Raw genomic sequence first — 26,347 nt, forward strand, 5'->3', positions numbered from 1 at the left:
AATGGGTTTAACAACTTAGCCCTTATATTGATATCAAATATAAAATACTTTGAAAAAGGATTTACCCGATTTGTTAAAAAGTTTCGTTCTCTCATAGAGATAAATGTAGGTATTTTTTTTTATTTATTCGTAAGGCCTTCCGGTTTATAAACTATAAAGCTGATAAAAATAGTTTTATAAAATGTATATTTTATATTAATAATAATAATAATAATAATAATCTTTATTATCCGTAAGGAAATTTGTCTTACAATTTGTAATAGTTTACTAGTTATATCAGCTTTTGTAGCGACAGCACATCATAAAAAGACCAATGCTTGTCTTCACAATCACTAAGCATAAATGTATAAAACGTCGCTAATTGTTTCATTTACAAAGGTCTCTATGGGTCAAATGATACAGAGCTTATCTTTTCTTTGATGCTACAGTAAACGAGGGTGTCATTAGGCCAGCGCAAAGATCATCAACCTTTATTTTTCTTAATTTTTTATCAGCTACATAGAATTATGCGGAGCAGAGACTTTAAGAAAAGATAGTATAAAAAACCCTAAATATCATTAGGACTTGAACCCGAGACCCCTCGTTTCGGATACCAAACCCCAAAAGCAAAAATACATGCAACTAGTGCATTGCTAAGAAGGTTATATTTTGTTATCTATTTATGTGTATAACAGATTTTTATGCTTATAAATGCTTAGAGCGCTATCACTTTACTAAACCCGTGGAGAGAGGGGTTATCTGGGAGAAAGTTTCTGACTACGTTCAGGGGCGTGGTGGTCGGCTTGGCTTCCGAAACTAATCTCAGTGAAGTGTGGGATTTTGAATTTCAGGATGATTTTTATGGCGTCCCTGAGTCCACTCAACTCTAATGGGTACCTGACTTTAGTTTGGGAAGGTAAATGCGGTTGGTCGTTGTACTGGCCGCATAACACCCTGCTTTTTTATATTAACCGTTGGCCAAAGAAACAGATGGCCTTAACATCATGTGCTCTATAAATTACATGGACTGAAAGGGAAAACGTTACTTTTTACTTACTTTAGACGTTCAGCGAACTCCACTCAGCTCGGAGTAAGGGGTTCAAACTCAAACCCCTCCCCCATTGATATGTATGTAACTAAGCGGCTTATGTCAATTAATCCCACAGAAAGGTTAGATGCCCCAAAACTAACGAAACGTATTAGTAAATCCACTAAATACATAGGCTTAAACAAAGAAACGTCATACGTTATCTAGATCATTATATTTAATCTACTACAATGCCGTCTACAAGTAAAAGTAAAGTTCTCTTTCAGACCTTGTGGTCTATAGGGCAGATGATCTAAAGGTCATCTGTTTCTGTGACTCACGGTTAACGATTGTGTCATGTGGCCAGCATAACGACCAACCGCCTTTACTTTTCCCCAACTAATGTCAGGTACTCCGAGGTCCCCTTAAGATCCCGAAATTAAAAATCCCAGCCTTCACCAGGATTTGAACCCGGGACCTCCGGTTCAAAAATCCAAGCGCTTTACCACTCAACCAACTCGCCTCTTCGTCTACCAGTATTAAGTAGAATTAATCCGACATAATTTTATCAAACAGAATGTCCTAATGGAACTTGGAATTTGGACTGTCGAGCATGTCCATCAAGCTGTTCTAACAACTGTCATTTGGATGATGGCTCGTGTAACGAAGTATGTTTTGGTTCTATGGATCCACCGGATTGTACAACTGGTTTGTTTCCTTTTTTTATTTCCATATAAGAGATTATACTATATTGCTAAGAAAACACAGTTTAAAGTAAAGCGATTTAACAAACTTTTAATAAGTGTTAAGGTAAACACGCAAAATACAAAAAAAAAAGTACTTTAAAAAAAAGCTTATATTAAGTGTAGTTAAATAAATTAGTTTGGATCAGTTATTGTAATAGATCTAGACTAACATTAATAAATATATGCGATTAGAAATATTTTTTTTTTTACCAATTGTTTTTGTTTAGCGCAATTTCATGCTTTTAGCTTTCTTAATACGCTGTGATGTAATCACTTGACCAGTTAGGGTAACGGGGTGAGGTGGAACGAAGAAAGAAAGACATATCTTGATAGATGTTACTGTAATTGGTTTTTAAAATCATTAAGAAAAAAGGAATTCGAACTCGTGGCTCTCACCTCCTTCGACAGCGTGAAATCAACTCTGCCCTTGAGGTACCTATGGCTGGAAAAGATTGTATGGTTACATTTTGTTTTTCTTTCAATTTATAGAGGCAACCTAAAAGGGAACTAATCCAGGTTATAACCACCAATTAAGTCAAGTATAATTTATTTCTCTTGTTCAAGATACAAACAGAATTAATTATCAATAGTACATAACAATTTGGTTAATATTTTGTTTATTGATTCTTGTGATGACAGGTAAAAAGAATAATTGTGCAAAATTGTCGATTGACCCAAGATTTGGTGTGGAAGAAATAACGTGTACACATTTTTACCCGACAGACAAACAGACAGAGTTAATAAAAGATTTGTAAAAAAAAAAAAGCTTCTTAATATGATTGCATTTCATATTTCTATTAATAGTACATATGACGAAAAACTAAAAGAAAAAGCAATTTATTTAAATTAAGTTATTCAATTAGTGCGCAATTAGTAGCCTATATGCTATGCTTGTTATCACATAAGTTACTCATCGAAATCATTATCATCATATCTGTCTATATACTTTTTTTAGCGGCACCAGAAAGGGGAAAATACGATATTAGTTTTGTGTTGAATGTCTGTCCATCCGTCTGTCTGTCCATCCGACCGTCCCGTTTAGATCTCGTAAACTAGAAAAGATAATGAAAATCCGACATCATAATATTTTAGACCAATCAAAGTTTTGATGTAACGGCTACTTTTTTCTTTTCTAGAAGCAAAATATCTAATTTTTAAATCACTTATGCAAGCAGTTTTTTCATAAAAATACACTTTTTTTTTACAACTATTTACTTTTAATAGAAACAAACACTGGAGGCTCTTTGTTAGAGGGTCTCTAAAGGCACAAATTTATGCAAACGGTTGCAGATTTTTTGTCAAAAAATTATTTTTTTTTACATTTGTGTTGTTAAGTTATGTAAGTTCTGTTGTACTAAGTACTATATTTATACAAAAAAAAAATGTTTACTATTTTTTTAAAGTGAAAAAAATCTATTTAGTATGCCTATCAGTTGCACAAAATTTAAAACAACAATTCATTAGTAGTTTTTCATATTATCGCGTGGACTGTGGTGCGTCTGTGTAGCTAAAGAACACTTAAAGCCAAGAAATATTTTTGATTTTTTTTTAACGGAAATGTTTTTTTCTTCAGGAATAAGAGATTGACCCTTTACAAAACAATTAGATCAATTAGATATTCATTAGAAGACATCAGTTAGGCCAGGTTCACATCTAACTTCACATTCACTTTTAACTATCCTCTGGTATACTGGACAACTGGGGCACCACACAAGATCTGTCAACCTTTTTTCTCCATTTTTCTCTGTCATTTGTTTTTTTAAAATAGAATTTCATTCTGATAATATTGCAACCTGCCTTTTTATCTGCCTGAGTGGACCACTTTGGAAGCCAATTTTCAGTTTGTGTAGTCTTTGTAACCTTGTTTTTTATAATAATCTTCATCAATCTCAATGTATTTTAGTGTTAGAGAGGTCGGAATTATCTTTTCAAAAAACTCTTTCGAAAAGAACTTACTACGCTGACAAAATAACTTTGTCCAGAAGTCTCGATTACAGATGTGTCAGGCATAAGCCTTTAACCCTTTGAATCTACTAGCCCTGAATCCGTAAAACAGACTATAATTATGTCCTGATCGCCTAAGTTTGATTACTATAATTTGCTCACTCCACTTAGTTCCGCCCATTTTTGTTTGCCCAATTTGTTTTGCCCACTTTAGTTAAGCCCACTTTAGTTTTGCCCACTTTAATTTTGCCCACTTTAGTTTTGCCCACTTTAGTTTGCCCACTTTGTTTTGCCCACTTTAGTTTTGACCACTTTAGTTTGCCCACTTTGTTTTGCCCACTTTAGTTTTACCCACTTTAATTTTGCCCACTTTAGTTTTGCCCACTTTAGTTTTGCCCACTTTAATTTTGCCCACTTTAGTTTTGCCCACTTTAGTTTGCCCACTTTGTTTTGCCCACTTTAGTTTTGCCCACTTTAGTTTTGCCCACTTTGTTTCGCCTATTGCTTTTGCCAATTATGTTTTGTATAATCTGTTTTGCCCAGTTTGTTGCAACAACTGTGTTTTCCCCCTTTTTTTTTTCCACTTTCTTTTCCCCACTTTAGTTTTAAGCCCACTTTAGTTTTGCCCACTTTAGTTTTGCCATCTATGTTTTAAACACAGATAAATGTAAAATCTCTAAGAGACGTTCACATCAGAAATTCGTTTCGAACTGTCATCTCGATGGCCTAAGTCCTAAATCCTCATCTGTCTACGTCACATTCTGCCTAGAACAAAAAATTCTTCATTTTTGAAGGAAAATCTCACGTCATATTTAATTATCTTCGTCTAAATCTGCGACCCATGCCATTGAAAAAAAAAGAGTATTTTATATACATTGTAATACCACTTAAATAAATTTAAAAAGTAAAACAAAATATATTATAACTATTTGACACCCTTTGAAATGACTTAACTCTTTCTTTCCGTAATTATTTACCACATTCTGGTGGAATCAACGCTGGTATCGTCAGTTAGGAGTGAAAGAGTTAAGAACATTTTTAATGTAACTAAATATTCGTTTCCCTACAGGATGTGACAATGGCGGTTTTGGGCTCAACTGTACTCAAAGATGCCCAGTCAACTGTCTGAATAATACATGTGACCCTTTCAATGGAACCTGTCAGGCGTGTGAGGCTGGATTTACTGGTGAAACATGTAACACGAGTAAGTGAAATGTTACAACTGTTACAAAATTGTTGTAAAATATCGGCGTAACATATTTTGTAATATTTAAAAGCAGTAGAAGTTTCCCCATCAGCACGGATGATTCGTTTAAATGGGCATATAATGTAAGCCTATGTTTATGGCAGACTGTGTAAGAGGATGTCATGTGACAAGCAACTGCGTTTACTTTCCCAACTGTTAGGTATCCATTAGATTTGGTTGAGCTCACGGTATCGTTTGAATCCCAAAGCTAAAAATAAATCCTTGTTTTAAATAGGGTTTTAAACTTGAGAATCTCGCTTTCGAAGCCGGTCGAGTTACATCGCAGCCACTTTTTCTAATTATTGATTTGCTGAGGGGGGGGAGCTGTGGCTTGGTGGTAAAACGCTTGGCTTTTAAACCGGGTGTTCCGGGTTCAAATCATGGTGAAGTTTGGAATTTTAATTTCGGGATCTTTGGGCGCCTCTGAGTCCTACCAGCTCTATTGGATACCTGACATTAGTCATGAAAAGTAAAGGCGGTTGGTCGTTGTGCTGTCCACATGACATCCTCGTTTACCATTGGTAAAAGAAACAGATGACTTTACATCATTGGTCCCACAAAACTCAAAGGCCTTCACCCCTTCACCTGTTAGTAAGAGCACTTTCGCTGGCCTTAGTATCTAAGCCACACAAGCAGGCCAGGTGCTGGACTTGGTAGTCAGGGGCTATCTGAGACCATGCTTTTAGAAGTATTTTATAGATAATAAAAGCTCATCCCCATGGATACCCCTAGCCATGACAAACTTTGATATTTGGATGATGACCACTGATCTAGACTAATCTTTTATTCAATACCATGCGATGTCAGTCTCATGTATACATATTTAAATTTATACATTAGTCTTTTTAGTGGCTTATGTAAAGTAAGTTTTTTTCACCATGTGTTGTTGATCTCTCAAAGTTTGCCCTGATGGAGCTTGGGGTATCAACTGTACTCAGAATTGTAGTAGTAACTGTAAAAAGGAATCCTGTAACAAAACAGATGGACTATGTCCAGACGGATGTAAAGCTGGATATAAGTCACCTAACTGTACAGAAGGTAACAATAAAAAAATATAGGAAAGGCATAAAATTTCTTACATGGGAGGATTTTGTATTCTAAATATAAACATTGTGTTAGGCTTAATATATGTCTTTTGGTGTAGACCTATATTTCACGTGTGTATGAACGTATGTTTGTGTGTGTTTATGTATGCTAGTGTATTCACCTATGTGTTAGTATGTTTACAATTATGTATTAATATGTATGCTTGTGTAAGTGTTAAAGTTACCTTTTCAGACCTTGTAATTTATAGGGCAGATGATGTAAAAGGTCGTCTGTTTCTGTGGCCAACGGTTAACGAGGGTGTCATGTAGCCAGCACAACGACCAACCACCTTTATTTTTTTTCCACAACTAATATCAGGTAACCATTAGAGCTGGGTGGACTCAGAGGCGCTCAAAGATACCGAAATTTAAAATCCAAGTCTTCACCAGGATGTAAACCATGGACCCCCAGGTTCGGAAGCCAAGCTCTTTACAGCTCAGCCATCGCGTTTGCATATTTGTTTTGTTTGTTGTACATGTTTCGGATGTTCCTTCAGAGTTGAAGATAGTTTACTTCCTAGTCCAAACCTCCCGCAGGACGACGGGGGATGGGAGCGGGCAGGGTTTGAACCCTCGACCGTCGATAAATCCGAACGACAGTCCAGCGCGCAAACCGCACGACCAGGCATATTTGTCTGTATGTGTGTAAAAGATTGTTTGAGCTTTCTTTTCTGTAATCTTATTTCTGTCAAATAGAATTGTTTTAATTAAATCTAAATGGATGCATCTTATCTATTTTTTTAAAATCTAGATTGTGATAATTATCACTGGGGAGAAAACTGTCAAAATAATTGCAGCAGCAACTGTCAGACTGAAACGTGTGACAGATTTAATGGCACTTGTCACAGTGGCTGTCAAGCTGGATACCAACTTCCTAATTGCACTGAAGGTGAATGGTTGCTTTTGTCAAAATATTTCTGAACTATAAAATTCTTTAAGATACTTTTTTTGGTCAAAACAAATGATAAATCATTTTGACTACAAGTGTTAATCTCAGCAGTAGTACTTTAAAATGACAATATAGATTTAAAGACCAATAACATATACAGACACACACACACATACAAACAACCAAAACTTGGTGCATTGGGGCTCCTACATACTTCTCGATAGCGAACTAGGATCTTGAAACACCGGCTGAAAGTGAAAAAAAAAGGGTAATAGGCGATATTATGCCGCCCACGCATGATCAGGTTCTTTCTGAGGTCTTACCGTAGACAATAGGCTGTATCAATATTTTTTTTTCAGCTTAATATTAATTTGCGATGTTACAGCTTTTGAGGTTAGGTTTATGAGGCTATTATATCGCCTTTTACCAAAAAATGTACATTTTAGAGATTTCTGTTCTAGCATTAATTATAATGATCCGACTACTACGCCATAAAGTACGAAAGGGTGGGAAGCGGGGTCGAGAGGCGAAGTACGCTTGAACTTGGCTTGGCTACCTACGATGGGGGCTCGAGGTTCGACACTCGACATGATCAGAGTAGTGTTTACTGAGCGCCTAAAGGCAGCACGGAAAACCATCCTCCCAGATACCCCCCTCCCCCTAAAAAATGAGATTGGACCAAATCGCTTTGAGCATGCTATAAGCATGAAAGTAGAGCTATATAAAAGCTATTATTATTATTATTATCATATTATTCTCTCTTGGAAATGTTTGTATTACTAATTTTTTAGTATTACATTTTTCCTGTGTGTCACCATCCATGTTTGTTGAGATTATAATGAAGATATTTTTTGTTATGCTAGTACACACAGTTTTTAACCGTGTGTCAATAAAAGCCCAGATTCGTAAAATAAAAAAATACTAGTTTTAAAACACACCTGATTAAAAGAATCATTAGTAACCCTAACTAAAGATAAAGGCACATTTCTTAAACCATATGCTAGGACATATTCATACATTCATTCTTTCCTAGTGTCATTAAAGCAAGAAACAGATTACCTAAATTAGCCAAAACCAAAAAATCATTGAGTTAACGGAGTTTTAAGTCTCTAATTAATGTGCACGGCTAGATTAACACAGAGATACCCTTGGGACGTAATAAGCATCTCTTAATAAGATAAGATCATCTTTTTATCAACGACGACAATATTTTTATTGGAGAAAGAAAGCACACAACTTCGATAGCTGCTGTGCCTTAAGGAACTTAAGGCTTTTTATTATTAAAAGATTATTAAAAAGAAACTTACACAAGTCTTTGACAGTATAAACATTGTTACAAAGCTTTTATCAACTCAGTCTGTCTGTCTGTCTGTCTTTATGGTTATAATGTTGTATACGTTATTTCTCCCACACCCAATCTCGGATAATGCTGACATTTTGCATAACTATCTATTTTACCTGACAACACTAAAATCACTTTTAAAAAAAAATTAGTCCATTAGCTATTGGTAATTAATTTTTGTGTTTATTAGCTTGTACAAGGGAGAGTCATTAAGTCATTGGTTAATATGCATGACAAAATGCATCACGCGTAGGACGTAATTATCTTCTTTTTTTGAAATAACGTCTGTATTAAATAAGATAAGATAAGATAAGAGAACTCGTACTTGACACTACGGGTTGTATAAGTTGAGTTAGTCCCCTTGAGCCCTTTAGTGCACTGAGAAAGATTAAAGTTGAGCATTAGCAATTTTGTAAAGATATATATTAATTATGTCTTTTATATAGCGCTACATTGTAACTTATAGCATGCTCAGAGCGCTATGGTCCAATCTCATTTGTGGACCAGTCGGGAAGGGGGTATCTAGGAGAAGGTTTTTCCGTGCTGCCTTTAAGCTCTCAGCAAACACAACTCTGGTCGAGTCGGGTATCGAACCTCTAGCCCCCATCATTGGTAGCCAAGCCAAGTTCAATCACACTTGGCCTCTCGACCACGTTTCCCATATATATATATATATATCTAGGTCCATGATGTTAAATATGATTATATGACTGACCCTAACTACTTAGTATAATTACCATTGAAATATGTTGTTGTTTTTCTTTAAAGTATTTTTTTAGTGTATTTTTTTAATCTTGTTTCCATATTCTGTTTTATGTAGAATGTGAATCAACAAAATTTGGAGGAAATTGTACCAATGATTGCTCCATAAACTGCACTCATCAGCATTGTCATCATGTCAATGGGACATGTCATACGTGCATCCCTGGCCACAGAGGAGAACAATGTGATCAATGTAAATATTTGGTTTGGTTTAGATTATAAGTTACATCTTTATCTACATTACATAATCTTCAGACTCGAAGACAAGCGTTATATTATATTATATTATATTATATTATATTATATTATATTATATTATATTATATTATATTATATTACAAGCTACATCTTTATCTACATTACATAATCTTCAGACTCCAAGACAAGCATTATATTATATTATATTATATTATATTATATTATATTATATTATATTATATTATATTATATTATAAGTTACATCTTTATCTACATTACATAATCTTCAGACTCCAAGACAAGCATTATATTATATTATATTATATTATATTATATTATATTATATTATATTATATTATATTATATTATATTATATTATATTATATTATATTATATTATATTATATTATATTATATTATATTATATTATATTATATTATATTATTAGTTACATCTTTATCTACATTACATAATCTTCAGACTCCAAGACAAGCATTATATTATATTATATTATATTATATTATATTATATTATATTATATTATATTATATTATATATTATATTATATTATATTATATTATATTATATTATATTATATTATATTATATTATATTATATTATATTATATTATATTATATTATATTATATTATATTATATTATATTATATTATATTATAAGTTACATCTTTATCTACATTACATAATCTTCAGACTCCAAGACAAGCATTATATTATATTATATTATATTATATTATATTATATTATATTATATTATTATATTATATTATATTATATTATATTATATTATATTATATTATATTATATTATATTATATTATATTATATTATATTATATTATATTATATTATATTATATTATATTATATTATATTATATTATATTATACAAAACTTTTATTTTCTTAAAGTGGATGCAACATAAAATGATTTTCAGCGATATTTGTTTTTTATGTGTACAATAAGTTTTTTTTTTTTTTTTTTGCGTAGATTGCAATGAAACAACTTTTGGACAAAACTGTTCCTCCCCATGTTCTACCAAATGTACTGATCAGAAATGCGATCCTATCAATGGAACTTGCAACGCTTGCGATCCTGGTTACCATGGAGACTTGTGTAATGAAAGTAAGAATGACGTGTATGTTTTAAATTAATGTTTAGAAGGACTAAGGCTAAGACTAAGACTAAGTCTAGGGCTAAGACTAAATCTAAGGCTAAGACTAAGGCTAAGACTAAATCTATGGCTAAGACTAAGGCTAAGGATAAGACTAAGGATAAGACTACGCCTAAGACTAAGACTAATGCTAAGACTAAGGCTAGGACTAAATTTAAGGCTAAGACTAAGGCTTAGACTAAGGCTAAGGCTAAGACTAAGGATAAGACTAAGGATAAGACTATGGCTTAGACTAAGACTAAGGCTAAGACTAAGACTAAGTCTAGGGCTAAGACTAAATCTAAGGCTAAGACTAAGGCTAAGACTAAATCTATGGCTAAGACTAAGGCTAAGGATAAGACTAAGGATAAGACTACGCCTAAGACTAAGACTAATGCTAAGACTAAGGCTAGGACTAAATTTAAGGCTAAGACTAAGGCTTAGACTAAGGTTAAGGCTAAGACTAAGGCTAAGACTACGGCTAAGACTAAGGCTAAGACTATGACTAAGGCTAAGACTAAGGCTAAGACTAAGGCTAATACTAAGAATAAGACTGATGCTAAGGCTAAGGATAAGTCTACGACTAAGGCTAAGACTAAGACTAAAGCTAAGGCTAAGACTTAAGTCTACGACTAAGGCTAAGACTAAGACTAAAGCTAAGGCTAAGACTAAGACTAAGACTGAGGCTAAGGCTAAGGATAAGTCTACGACTAAGGCTAAGGCTAAGACTAAGACTACGGCTAAGACTAAGGCTAAGACTAAGGCTAAGACTAAGACTAAGACTAAGGCTGACTAAGGCTAAGACTAAGACTAAGACGAAGGATAAGGCTAAGGCTAAGACTAAGTATAAGACTAAGGCTAAGACCAAGGCTAAGACTGCTTTATTAATTATTTTTTTGTGGAAATTTTTTTTGTCTAATCAGAAACATTCACACAAATAGAACACGCACAACAGAAAGAGTTCATTCAGCGACTACATGCAAATATCTCGAGTCTTTTCACGTTTCCTGATCAACGAGTTGCGTTGACCGTCTGACCGAGTAACGGACAAACGTGTTTTTTTTTATTCTTAACTCTTATTTAGAATTTTCTTTTGAATATATCTGTTTTAATGACGAGTGGATTTTATTTAACAAGAATCTTTTCAAAGATTTTCTGAAGTTTTGATTCAGAAATTACATTGATAACTCATTACTTGACTTAAGTAAACGCGATCGAGGCATGAATTATTGAAAACAAAATATTTTGAATTAAAATGACTAGGTATCTTTTTCTTTCAACTGTCTTTAGTCTATATATCTAAAATATATTTTTATTTAAATTTTTTAAATGTAGACACTCAATTAGATAACAAACACATTTTTCTGCCTTCTGCAATACCTCTATTCAAGTCAGCACTTCATGGAACCTTCAGAAACCTAGATTCAGGATCCTGGACAGCTTATCACAAAAAAAAACAAAAACGCCTTTAACGATTTTCCTAGAAATTTAACAGCTAATTTATATCGCTGAGAAAAAAATACTATCTCGTTGGCCACAAGGGTAAAACTTTTCTGATTTTTAAAAAATAAAAAAAGAATACATGTAAATATGGCTGGAGACTTATATCTAGGTCTAGAGCCAACGTGGCGTAGTGTTATGAACTTAATTTTGTCTATTATATAGAGTTCTATTTAGTTCTGTTTACAAAAGGAAGTTATTCAAGTTATTTGACGTTTTATCAGTTAAATTAAAATAACGCCTACAACGGTTTAGTTGTCTACCAGCAGTTGGGTGCTACAAGTCAACGATCGGTAACAACACGTCGTCAAGAGTATTTTCGTAATTATGCCATAACTGATTAAATTTAAAGTTGATTCAATTGCATTAAAGCTGCTTATATTTTTACGTAAATCTACTGTAGACTACATCTAGATTCTAGATCTAGACTAGATCATAAGATTTCTAAATCAGAACTTTATGTATCCTGCTAGATCTAGATTTCCATATAATGTCCCTAAATAATCTTCAATGTACGCCTTTCTCGATGGCCGATTTTTAAAAAAGATGCGTGAATAAAAAAGTGCTTAAATTTGAGCAAGCTCGAGTTCTTAAGATTGATATTGAATAGATCAAAATTTTTTTTTAAAATTATTTTTTAGTACTTTCTTTTATTTGAATTTTAATTATGGAGGTATTGTCTTTAAAAAAAAAATATTTTCAAATGTTTTTTTTTTATTATTCTGTTATATGTAGCATGTGAGCCAACAACGTTTGGAGAAAATTGTGCCGCTAATTGCTCCTTGAACTGCGTCAATCATACTTGTCACCAAGTCAATGGAACATGTCACGAGTGCTATCCTGGTTACAGAGGAGAACAATGCGATCAATGTAAATAGGAATAGATGTTATTGTTACGAGCAGATTAAACTGTTATAAGCATACACCAACACAGAAATACATGTCGTAGATAAAGGGAACTTTAATCCTGGTTTAAAAAATAACAGTGTATATAATATAACTCCATTTGTCTGTCCTGTACTTTCTTCATCTTTCAACACTCATTCCCACCATTCCATATTCACACTACGCTGCACACGGCACCATTCCACATTCCCACCACGCTGCGCACGGCACAATTCCACATTCACACCACGCTGCGCACGGCACAATTCCACATTCACACCACGCTGCGCACGGCACAATTCCACATTCACACCACGCTGCGCACGGCACAATTCCACATTCACACTACGCTGCACACGGCACCATTCCACATTCCCACCACGCTGCGCACGGCACAATTCCACATTTCCACCACACTGCACACTGCTACATTCCACATTTCTACCACACTGCACACTGCTACATTCCACATTTCCACCACGCTGCACACTGCTACATTCCACATTTCCACCACGCTGCACACTGCTACATTCCACATTTCCACCACACTGCACACGGCTAAATTCCACATTCCCACCACGCTGCACACGGCACCATTCCACATTTCCACCACACTGCACACGGCTAAATTCCACATTCCCACCACGCTGCACACGGCTACATTCCACATTCCCACCACACTGCATACGGCTACATTCCACATTCACACCACGCTACACACGGCACAATTCCACATTCACACCACGCTACACACGGCACAATTCCACATTCACACCACGCTGCACACGGCACAATTCCACATTCACACCACGCTGCACACTTCAACATTCAACATTCCCACCACGCTACACACGGCACAATTCCACATTCACACCACGCTGCACACGGCACAATTCCACATTCACACCACGCTGCACACGGCACAATTCCACATTCACACCACGCTGCACACGGCACAATTCCACATTCACACCACGCTGCACACTTCACCATTACATAATCACACCACGCTGCACACTTCACCATTACATAATCACACCACGCTGCACACGGCACAATTCCACATTCACACCACGCTGCACACTTCACCATTACATTATCACACCACGCTGCACACTTCACCATTACATAATCACACCACGCTGCACACGGCACAATTCCACATTCACACCACGCTGCACACGGCACAATTCCACATTCACACCACGCTGCACACGGCACAATTCCACATTCACACCACGCTGCACACGGCACAATTCCACATTCACACCACGCTGCACACGGCACAATTCCACATTCACACCACGCTGCACACGGCACAATTCCACATTCACACCACGCTGCACACTTCACCATATCATAATCACACCACGCTGCACACTTCACCATTACATTATCACACCACGCTGCACACTTCACCATTACATTATCACACCACGCTGCACACTTCACCATTACATTATCACACCACGCTGCACACGGCCTGATCCCACATTCACACTCCTCTGTAAACGGCAACTTTCCACATTTACACCACCCTGCACACGGCACACGGCACCATTCCACATTCCCACCACGCTGCACACGGCACCATTCAAAGTTTACATCGCGATACACAAGTAGCGGTAATTATCATTTGTCATAAAATGTTCAATGTCCTATATGTTGGAGGTCGATATTTTTGTTTTCAAATTAGCTTCTGTGGTCTATGAATAATGATGAATAAAACTACGTTTTCATATTTTAAGTATGTAAAAATACAAAATATGGACAAAATTGTTTGAAGAATTGCTCTATCAACTGTACTCACCAAAATTGTCATCATGATAACGGAAGTTGTATTTCGTGTGATCCTGGTTACCATGGAGATTTGTGTACAGAAGGTACGTAACTCTAGTCGTAAAAAAAATACTTCTACCTTTCTTCTGTCATTCTTTGCTCAGTCAAATAAATTTTCCTCTTTTCGATTGTACCGCTAGCCAGGCTCATTTGTATTACACTATCCTGTTATGATTAAGCTTCAATAATCAGAAAATGTTATTTTTTGGTATTGAATTGTAAGAGAATGCGCATTTCTATTACAAAACACATTAAAGTTTATATATATTGATCTTAATATGATTAATAATATGATCTTAATAGGATTAATCTAACGATGGTGATTTGTAAAAATGACTAATATGGCTCCGTCTGTCTCGGAAGACAAAGGATGCGCCCAGATAAGTCACTGGCTTTGGTTTCTTCTTGAATCGGCGCAGAATCTGGAGTGACCGATCAAGCCAATTCTGGAGCGGCATATTTTGCCACAGTTCGTGCATGTATATGCATCTGTTTGAGGGCTAGATGACTGAGCGGCTTTCTTTTTTTTCTTTCTCTTGACTAAGGCAGCTGCACACTAAGATTTCTAAACAAATGTCATACACATTGCTCTAATACAGAAATAAATACATGTATTGTTCCAGAGTGCTCAAACAAAACATACGGTCATAGCTGTGCCAAGACATGCAGTGCTACATGTAAAACCAAGTCCTCTGTTACCTGCCATCATGTCACGGGGCGATGCCTCACTGAGTGTGAAGACGGTTACTCGGGGCAATTTTGTGAAAGCCAAGGTAAGCTACTCTTAACAGATTGGCGTTCGTTTCTTTCTGACGCTAGTTGTGTTTCTTCTTATAATTCAATTAGTAAGCCCAAATATATAGGATGACTGTAGATTAAAAGCGTGCGGTAAAGTAGCTAGCCTGCCTCCTAAAAAGGTCGCAACTAACGAGATATGAAAGAGGGTCGGAATGGAAATTGGGCCCTACGGCCACCTGCTAACTAAAACAGATGCTTAAACTTTATGCACATATCACAAGGTCCTAAAAAAAATATATAAAAAAATGAAAGTTCCCCATTAAGAGTTTGCAATCTATAGGGCAGATGATGTAAAGGTTCTCTGGCCAACGGATGACGAGGGTATCATGTGGCCTGCACAATGATCAACATCTTTATTTTCCCCATCAAATTTAAGGTACCCACTAGAGCTGTGTGGACTCAAAGGCACCCTGTGATGATCACACTTGCCGGGGATTACATTATCAAACTTGACAATTCAATGAAATGAAGAAAGAAACATCTCTCTGTATTTTCTTCAAACTTCTTTAATAACTTCTTCAACTTTCACATCAAATTAACTTCTTAATTCAATAACAACTTGACACTTAATAAATAAAAATTAAAGATACATAAAACTTCACTTAGCATAACTTCAACTTCAACTACTAAAACTTTACTTAATGGACCCGCTAATATCACAAAACTTATTACTAATCGAGAACTGAGCGAGGACCCCGTCTAATTGACTTTCCCTCAATTTATATCTTTCTTAATCGTACATTCCAGAATCATGAAAACTTATCCCCTAATTATTTTAGTAACTTTGACCTTCTAGAAGCTGACGTGTGCTATTTTTTCCTTAACCCCTTTCTTTGATTGGATACCTAAAATTAACTTGTTTACGGTGGACACTTGCACTGGTTTGAACTCGAGCTTCTAGAAACTGGTCGAAATAGGTCACAGACTCGACTCGTGACACACCGAAAAATCCCGAAATTAAAAATCCCAGTCTTCCCCAGGAATCCGGGACCCACGGTTAGGAAGCCAAGCGCTTTACCACTAAGCCGCTGCGCCTCCAAAAGGTTCTGAGAACTCGTAAAAGCCTTCCTTCACGAAACAGTACCAGGAAGAAAGAGAAGAAGCTGACGAGAAAGCCATTGGAAGATAAATAATGGACGGGCCTGTCATTTAAAGTGATACTACCCAAAGTATAAGACTGAGAGGAAGGGAGAAAGATGTTCAAAAGATCATATGTGGTGCCCCAATTATTCAACGAACTAAGGGATAGATGAAGTGAAGGTGGGAGTAACATTAAAACCACGTGACTGGTACATCACATTTTAGTTTTGATTATTTAAAAAAGAATGTACTTTGTCATGTCAAACTACACAAGCGAATGTTGGAATCTATATTATTTCTATTCATATACATGTTGTGATTTCATTTATCAAATGGATGCATTATTTTTATTGCATTTCTTTTTCTAGACTCTGGTCTAGACTCGTCTCAAGTTGGCGCTATTGTTGGAAGCATTATGGCCGTCATCCTTGTCGCTGTGCTAGTTGCTGTGGGGGCAATACTTTGGAAGTAACTTTATTTATTTTTTATTCCCTTTATTAATTTTTCTATTAAAGAAATTAAAAAATGTATTTCTGGTTTAAAATAAGTATGAGTATTTTTATAGTTATTATACATTTTAAAAAGTATAAAATTAAAACAAATATATTTAAATGAATTTTTTTCATATATTTTTTCATATATTATTATTTATTTATTTTTTTGCAACAAAATGACTGCAGGTAACTTTTTTATGCCCTTAATTTTAATGACGATATAATGACTGTTTTACAACGTGGCTGGGTGCCTGTTTTCGAGTGGCTTCCAAACCGAAGTGTCCCTGGTTCGAATCTCGTTAAAGACATACAATTTGATCGGGAAAGTAAAGCTGTTGATTATTGTGCAGGCCACATGCCATAGTCACTAACCATAGATAAAGAATAAATTTACATTTTGTGCCCAAGGTTTGAAAAGGTATTTTTATAATGTGCATTATGGTGACTGCAATATCTTGTATTCGCATAGTGGGAAGCGTGTTCGATAGGCTTAGAACGTATCTTGGCTTGGCTACGTAAGAAGGGGTTCGACTCCCGACTCGAGCAGAGTTGTGTTTATTGAGCGTCTAAAGGCAGCACAGGAAACCTTCTCCCAGATACCCCCCCCCCCAACTGGTCCACAATTGAGACTGGACCATAGCGCTCAGAGCATGCTATAAGCATGAAAGTAGCACTCAATAAAAGCTATAATTTATTATTATTTGTGATAAATAATCCATTTACATATTTTAGGTATCCTCGTTATTAAAGTGATTTCTAAAAAAAAAAATAACATTACATTTATTTTCACTTCTAAAAGGCGCAGATATCAAAAGAAACCAGAAACCACTAAAAGTGATGAAGTTATGCACATGGACAACATACGAGAGAAGGCTGGGCAAGGTTGGTGATTGATACTATTGTATTACATATATATACATACACACAGATAGATAGATAGATAGATAGATAAGATAGATAGATAAGATAGATAGATAAGATAGATAGATAAGATAGATAGATAAGATAGATAGATAAGATAGATAGATAGATAGATAGGATAGATAGATAGATAAATAGATACATAGAGATTAAATTATATAGATAGATTAGATAGATAGATAGATAGATAAATAGATAGATAGAGATTAAATTAGATAGATAGATAGATAGATAGATAGATAGATAGATAGATAGATAGATAGATAGATAGATAGATAGATAGATAGATAGATAGATACATAGATACATACATACATACATACATACATACATACATACATACATACATACATACATAGATACATAGACAGACAGAAAGACAGACTGAGAGAGAGAGACAGAGAGAGAGAGAGTATGTACCTAATGTACATACCTTAGAGCTCATTTGTTTCTAAGGCAGAGGTCAACGAGATTGTCATGTGGTCATCATACCGACCAACCCTCATTTATGCTTCAATTTACGTCGGGTACCCACTAATATTTGGTGAACTCACGGGTACCCTATAAATCTCCATGTGCAAAGCCACAGTTTTCACTAGGACTCTAGACCAGGGGTTCTCAACCTTGGGGGTCGATTGACGATTTGCCAGGGGTCGCCTAAGACCATCAAAAATATGGATTGTTATTGTCTACTCCTCTATTTCTGTATGTGTGTGTGTGGGGGGGGGTCGCTGCAGAGAGGGGGATTGTAAAAAGGGGTCGCCGAGCTTAAAACGTTGAGAACCGCTGCTCTAGACTCTTTTGGCTCAAAACCCAAGCGTTTTACAAGTCCTTAACATCCCGCTATGTATATGTTATATAATATTGCATATTCTAAAAACGTTGTTTGTCAAGTAAGTCTAATGTGTGACTGAGAGGCTTTAACGGCTCGGCTACTTTTCAAGGGCGCTCGAGTTCCGAACCTGACCTCACCAGAGTTGTGTTTGCTGACAGTGTAAAGCCAGCACGGAAACCGTGTCCCCCCTTACTTCACTGGTCCAACTGAACAATCTTTAATGTCGAGCTGTATAAATGTTAAATCTCTTGCTCTTGAATTGCAGACACTGCGGGAGATTCAACGTATCTGAATGTAGCTGGGATGGCGACAAACACGAAGATTGCTGTCGAAGCTCTAAATAAATACATCCATTCTCACTCAGATGCCTTTTTTACTGAACAATATAAGGTAATTTACTGTTTAAAGATATAGTGTTCATTTCATGTTCATAAATATATGGAAAAGATCTTTTATACAATACAAAAAAGGAATACAATCGCTGCTGTGGATACATTACTTAAATTATTGAATCCTTAAAAAGACAAATATGCTACACCAAAAAAAACAAAAACTGCACAACCAATTCTAAACACGAATTCTAAAAAAGAAACAGAGAATATAATTGTAATCTCTCAATTGCAACAATATATCAATGAAACATAACACAAAATTTTGATATAAACCAATTTATGATAATTAAACCACAGGACTGTTACAGATGCATAGGTGGAGAAAAAGCTGACTCGTGTCAGTAGCCTCAAATATTTTGGAGTTTTTTGTCTCAGATGAAGGCACCAAACCTGAACTTACTGGCCAGAATGGCCTAGACAACAGCAGCACTTACAAAACTCAAAACCATCTGGACAGACAAAGGCATAGCCCTTGAAACAAAATTCAGACTAATGCGCTCCCGAGGACAAAAGACAACATAATGATCGTCGCGTTTAAACAATTTCTGAACAATGTTAACCTTCATCGTTATGAGAACATGGAACTTCCGGTATTGTCTTGTGCTTTTTTGGCAACATAATATTAACAACAAAAAATTAAGGTGAAGAAACTGAATAAAAACTCAATATCTCTTAATACTGTAATGTTTAACTCCACTTCACTGTATTAAAAATTAATTATTATCACTAATTGATTAACTAACTGCTTATTATTTTTGTTGATTTATGTTTAGTCATAGACTATGAATAATTGTTAGAAATATAAACTTTATCTGAAAATTAGAAGTGTGAGAAATAACTTACAGCACACAGAGAGATAGACGGAGGTGTTAAAATAAGAACATAGGACTTGAGTTTAAATACATGCAGTTATATTCCTTTGAATGTAGAATTTTTTCTAGGCTTCAAATGTGTCTTGTAAAAAGAAAAGTAAAATACCCTTTCAGACCATGCGCTCTAAAGGGCAGATGATTTTATGGTCATCTGTTTCTTTCACCAATGATAAAGGCTCCGGGAGTCAAACCTGAGGAAAAATCAGGAGCCTGCAAACGTATGCAGCTTGCAGCACACCATAGCAGAGCCTGCGACGCCGCTTATCCCAGCGTCGTGGAGAATAGGAACTGCTGGTGGGGCGACATCGATCCGAACACAGCTAATGACCAGGAATTCATCTCATTTCTTAGAGATGACCAATAGTCGTTTCGCAACTAAAGGAGGCCATCAATAACAAATCAGTTGTGTTTTTATTTCGACTGAGCTGGTTCAGTCTACGCCCTGGGACTGTAGCGTGATAATTTTCTCAGTTACTCTACAATGTAATGCTGGGGAAATAGCTTTAAAAAAATTATTCTCTTTTTATATTTCTAGAAAGTTCCAAAGCCTAAGAATGTTACAACAGAAGTCGCAGTCAGTGAAGAAAATAATAATAAAAATAGATATAAGAATATTTGTCCCTGTAAGTCAACTATTTCTTTTTCTAGTTTTTTGCATGCATTTTATGAAAACCTAATAATAATCACCAAATCATTTTTTATGTAACTTTCCAGTGTTTCTGTCTAAGACAAACACAGCCTTCCACTAAATATAACTTTTCAATAACATTAAGACATTTGTCACTATCATATTGTGTCTTAAAAGAAACAGAGAAAGATTAGCGAATCAACGTTGTGTTGTTGTTTTTTATATGTACTGTGAGCAAGAAAATAGAGCCAATGACCAAAATAGCAAGAAAAAAAAATGCCAATCACAAGAACAGGCCTAGACGATAGCGCAAATATAAAAAAAAAACGCCTATAGCGCCCAGAAAATAGTGATAAAAAAATAGCATAAATATTTGTTTCTCTTTTTTTTTTAATTTAATTTTTATAATTATTAATGATTTAGTTTATAATTTATACTATTTTAATTCTGTAATGTAGTACTATCAAATGTATAATATAAAATGTAGATTCATTCTTCCAATGCATACACACATTTCAGACGATCACTCCCGAGTTCACTTGAAGATCAACACAAACAAGTCGGAGGGAGACTACATCAACGCCTCCTACGTCAGAGTAAGTCAATGGATCGTTTTCCAAATACATAAATATACACATTGAATAAAAATGATTTATCTTTGGATTATATTTGTGATATTTTGGGGTTTAGGCACATCTGCACAATTTAGGCCATGTAATGGGTGTCACCACATGCAATCCGAACCCAAAGCACACCATCCCTTAACTCTGACACCATTTATTGTCTTTATACACTTTTAAATGTTAAAGATAAAACAAAATACTATTCCCACTCGACTATTGAATATAATAGACAGTAGCTACGTTGCAATGGGCTACCGAGATTTACTGGTTGGATGAAGCTTCATTCTCATCTGTCTCATGACATATCGTCGTAAGGGTGCTGTGACAGGTCGCATAATCTAATTCCTCTATTCTTCCAAGTCTACAGGCGTTCTTAGCAGGATATCAAGAAAGATACCGGTCCATTCTTTTATAATCAAGATAAAAGACTCAAAAGTAAAGTAGCAATAATACATAAAACACTGAAACATAATCTTCAAATACAGAAACAAAATTTAATTAATTAATTTAATAAAATACTCTGAAAGACACAAAGATAAAGGCACATTCCTCGTCCCATATGCTAGGATAAATTTGTACAAATACTCCTTCTTCCCTAGTGGTATTAGAGCATGGAATGGGTTGCCTGAGCCAGCCAGGAAAACCAGTGACTTTGCAGAATTTAAGTCATTGGTTAACATAGATGACTAGATGTATGACGCGTAGGACGTAATCATCTTCTTATTTTGAGTAACGTCTGTGTTATATAAGATAAGAAGATAAGATATTGTACTGCCAGGATTTCTTTGTGCCCTCTCCACCGTACCTTGAAGGAACACTTTGGACAGTGAGTCTTGTACTATAATATGACCAAACCAGCGCAGCTTTTTATTTTCACAGTATTGAGAAGTGCCTCATTATCGCAAGCCAGAGTGTTGACTTGTAACAATACAAACTCATTTGTCTTCTTAGCTTTCATCAGCATATAGTATAAAATACCATCTTATACTCTTATAGCCAGATGTTTCAATTCAATATCAAAGCATAAAATGTTATGCTAATATCAGTGATGTCAAGCCTTTTTTCGAACTTGGGGCTAACGTCACGGGCCTAAATCCAAGAAAAGAGAATCCAGCTGAATAGAATCGAACCTTGGAGGCTTCATTACGCAATGTGGGCTGAAGATTCATAGAGTTGAAAAGCAGCCTCTCACGAGCTAGAGCACGTTATTTCTCACTCACTCATTCTCAGTTCTAGTCAAAACTTTTCAAAATCATTCATTGACACAGACATGAAACGAATCAATTTTAAAAAACAACAACAATTAGTTAATTAATTACTGGTAATTAATTATTTTGTTTGATACTGACAAGGGAAATTATTTCTTCAGTATCCTGAGATATGCTAAATATTTGGGGTTTTATCCCCTTAGATAACGGAACACACTATTTCTCCTTTATCCATTCTAGGATCACGGGAAATCTTTAAACAATGATTTATTGTACCTAACAAACACATAATCAATTAAAAATTAACCAATTAGTCAATTGACTATTGGTAATTACGCTTGTTTGATACCTAAAAAGGGAAACAATTTCGACATTAGGTAGAGATATAGTTGCAAGTTGTAATTTTTTATTATTATTTTGTTTGTTAATATTTTGCTGGTTTATAATTTACTTGTTTATAAATTACTTCTTTATAAATTGCTTGTTTATAATTTGCTTGTTTATAATTTGCTTGTTCATAATTTACTTGTTTATAATTTGCTTGTTTATAAATTGCTTGTTTCTTTGTATGCCTTACAGGACAGTCACAACGACGTGAAATTCATTGCGGCTCAAGGTTTGTTGTGTAGAATGAATCTTTAGATCAATGAGTTCCTATTTCTTCTTTAACTCTTTCTCTCCGTTATTATTATTCCCACTCTTTGAAGGAGTTCTTCTTTTAGCTCATTACTATTTCACTCCCCTGTTATGATTAAGCTTCAATAGCTTTGTTGTTTGTTATCATAAAAATGTTGTATTTGGTCTAGAATTAAAGGGGAAATGCATGTCCTTATATATAACACAAAGACAAGTTTATTGAATTTAAAGAGGTCAAAATCAACGATGGGATCGTCGATTAGGAATGAAAGAGTTAAAAAAACGGATACTGATACGTTTCTCCCTGTTTTTAATGCGCTTATTTATTTGCTGTTAATTGTTATTTCTTAATATGGTTGTATACGTTTTGATTTCGTAACATTCTTTTATAGCTTTCCCGCATCATTGTTTGTCCACAGGACCATTCGGTGCAGTGGTGAACGACTTTGTCCGAATGTTGTGGGAACAGAAAGTTGAGAAAGTGGTCATGCTGACAAACTTGATCGAAGAAGGAAAAGTGAGTGGACTTTGACTTAAGCGTAAACCTAACAATTAGAAGCGATTTTGACATGCCGACCATACTATTTTATGATTTACTCGGAGGTCACTCACAGAGGCCGTGGGATACACATTGAGACCAAAAAAAAAAAAATCCACTGCCGAGGACAGACGCAGAAGGCGAAAAGAAATTCTTGATCGACCACCGGCGGACAATGGTTATGCTTGCCCTGGAGGTGGCAAAATATGTAGGTCACAGCTGGGACTACGCAGCCACGGAAAATATTGCATTACTCATTAAACTTTGGACTCGATGACAAGCTTTATTATTTAAATAGAAAACTGGAATGTATTTCTGCTTATTCCTGCAAGTAATTTGGTGGTTCTTTCCCTTTGATAATCATTGGTGTTTGTTTGTTTTTTGTTGTTTTTTAAGATTTTTTAATTACAAAAATGTTATGTAAAATGTTTAACATGTTTTGGATGTTAATTCAGAGTTGAATGTAATTTACTTCCTAACCTAAACATCCCGCAGGTCGACGGGGAATGGCAGCGGGCAGGGTATGAACCCGGGACCATCGGCAAGTCCGAAAGACAGCCCAGCGCGCATATCGCACGACCAGGCCGCCACCCTAGCTGCAACATATAATACATTGCTAAAGACAATACAGCAGAAGGATAAAGTTTGAATCCTATTCAGCTTCAGTATATCAAGGATTAGCCTCTTTATTTACGTACGAATTTCTGTAATCTTTGCATTACCTATTCAGGCGTAAAAACGCTAAAGATATATCATTTATACATGATTTAAAACAGATATTGGAAAAATGTTTGAACTCGTTCTCCTTCCAGCCAAAGTGTGACAAGTACTGGCCAGACAGTGGGAACACGTCGTTTGGAGAGATTACGGTCAAACTAAAAGACACACAAATACTCGCTGACTACGTGATCAGGAAAATAGAACTGGAAAAGGTAAGAACAATACTAAATAGGCCATACAAGAGCTAAGTAAAGATACAAGAGCTAAGTAAAGATCCAAGAGCTAAATAAAGATGCAAGAGCTAAGTGAAGATACTAGAGCTAAATAAAGATACAAGAGCTAAGTAAAGATCCAAGAGTTAAGTAATGATCCAAGAGCTAAATAAAGATACAAGAGCTAAGTAAAGATCCAAGAGCTAAGTAAAGATCCAAGAGCTAAGTGAAGATACTAGAGCTAAATAAAGATGCAAGAGTTAAGTAGTGACCCAAGACCTAAATAAAGATACAAGAGCTTAGTAATGATACAAGAGCTAAATAAAGATACAAGAGCTAAGTAAAGATACATGAGCTAAGTAAAGATACAAGAGCTAACTAAAGATACAAGAGCTAACTAAAGATACAAGAGCTAAATGAAGATACAAGAGCTAAGTAATGATCCAAGAGCTAGATTAAGATACAAGAGCTAAGTAATGATCCAAGAGCTAAATGAAGATACAAGAGCTAAGTAATGATCCAAGAGCTAAGTAATGATCCAAGAGCTAAATGAAGATACAAGAGCTAAGTAAAGATACAAGAGCTAAATAAAGATGCAAGAGTTAAATAAAGATACAAGAGCTAAATAAAGATGCAAGAGCTAGATGAGGATACAAGAGCTAAGTAATGATCCAAGAGCTAAATAAAGATACAAGAGCTATTTATAGATACAAGAGCGAAGTATAGATCCAAGAGCGAAGTAAAGATACCAGAGCTAAGTAAAGATGTTGACGCCTTTACAGCAATAATAATAATGCCGAAATGTGGGTGAGTCAATTGAACACATAATGATGTTCAGCCTTAGAATCTGCCTACCTAGGTCGCCATAACCAAGTTGCAAAATTAATACACCAACACCTGGCTTTGACACCTATTTTGATTAATAGAAATACATCATCTTATTACAAATACTCACCACAACAGGTTCTCGAGTCCACTTATTATACTGGGATAGGCCTGTTTAGACTGACAAAACGTTGGATTTTAATAGCTCTGATCTGTTGCCTATTGAAAACAAAAACGCTAAAATCATTGACATAGCAGTACCGCCACCCCATAATATAAGGAAAACCTTTAATTAAAAAAAACAAAGAAAATATGGAAAGGTAAGCTTGAAGATTGAGTGATTATGGAAGTTATCTAAAATAACAATGTATCATGTTATTATATCAACTAAGTGGATACTATCAAGGCCCTTAACCTGCGTAAAAAGATTCTCATTGCCTGTTAGAGGTCGGAATTGCTGTAGGGTAACAGACGCTGTAGCATCCTAAAAAATCACGAAATTCAGAATCCCAGTCTTCATCGAGATTCGAATTCGGGACCCCAAGTTCACAAGCCACTCAGCCACTGCGACCCTAAATTAACCTAGGATACATTTTAAATGCAAGGAATCAACTTTAGACTAAATATATCTTATGTTCTTTGGCGTTATGAATGTTAATTCTACAGAGCGATGCACCTACTCAAATTTTGACTCACTATCACTTCACTTCCTGGCCTGATCAAGGCGTGCCCGTGACTCCCTGGGCTCTGGTAGATTTTGAACAACGAGTTGACATCAACAGCAGTACAGCACCTGTTATTGTACACTGTAGGTGAGTACTATGTATATCTGTTATACATAAAACAATAATTAGTTATAGTTAGCGTGGGCTACGGGTCAAGGTTGCTGGAGAAGTGTAAACAGGGAGTTATATTTTTTGTGCTCTCTACCAGTTTCTGTACGAAAATAGCGAATT

General features: G+C 35.4%; 1 protein-coding gene across 1 annotated transcript; it reads left to right on the top strand.

Annotated features, from left to right (window-relative positions):
* Positions 1 to 1,257: 1,257 nt before the first annotated feature.
* Positions 1,258 to 26,207, top strand: LOC106058649 (multiple epidermal growth factor-like domains protein 11). The gene is given in 17 exon segments (XM_056028541.1): positions 1,258 to 1,270; positions 4,766 to 4,900; positions 5,792 to 5,980; positions 6,779 to 6,916; positions 9,079 to 9,213; positions 10,223 to 10,357; positions 12,621 to 12,755; positions 14,519 to 14,653; positions 15,233 to 15,382; positions 16,856 to 16,955; positions 17,781 to 17,863; positions 19,003 to 19,127; positions 21,088 to 21,225; positions 23,040 to 23,076; positions 23,516 to 23,613; positions 24,447 to 24,566; positions 26,058 to 26,207. Coding segments are annotated over 17 exon segments (2,016 nt in total).
* Positions 26,208 to 26,347: the final 140 nt, after the last annotated feature.

Source organism: Biomphalaria glabrata, chromosome 5, assembly GCF_947242115.1.
Source record: "Biomphalaria glabrata chromosome 5, xgBioGlab47.1, whole genome shotgun sequence".
Taxonomy (NCBI): Eukaryota; Metazoa; Mollusca; class Gastropoda; family Planorbidae; genus Biomphalaria; species Biomphalaria glabrata.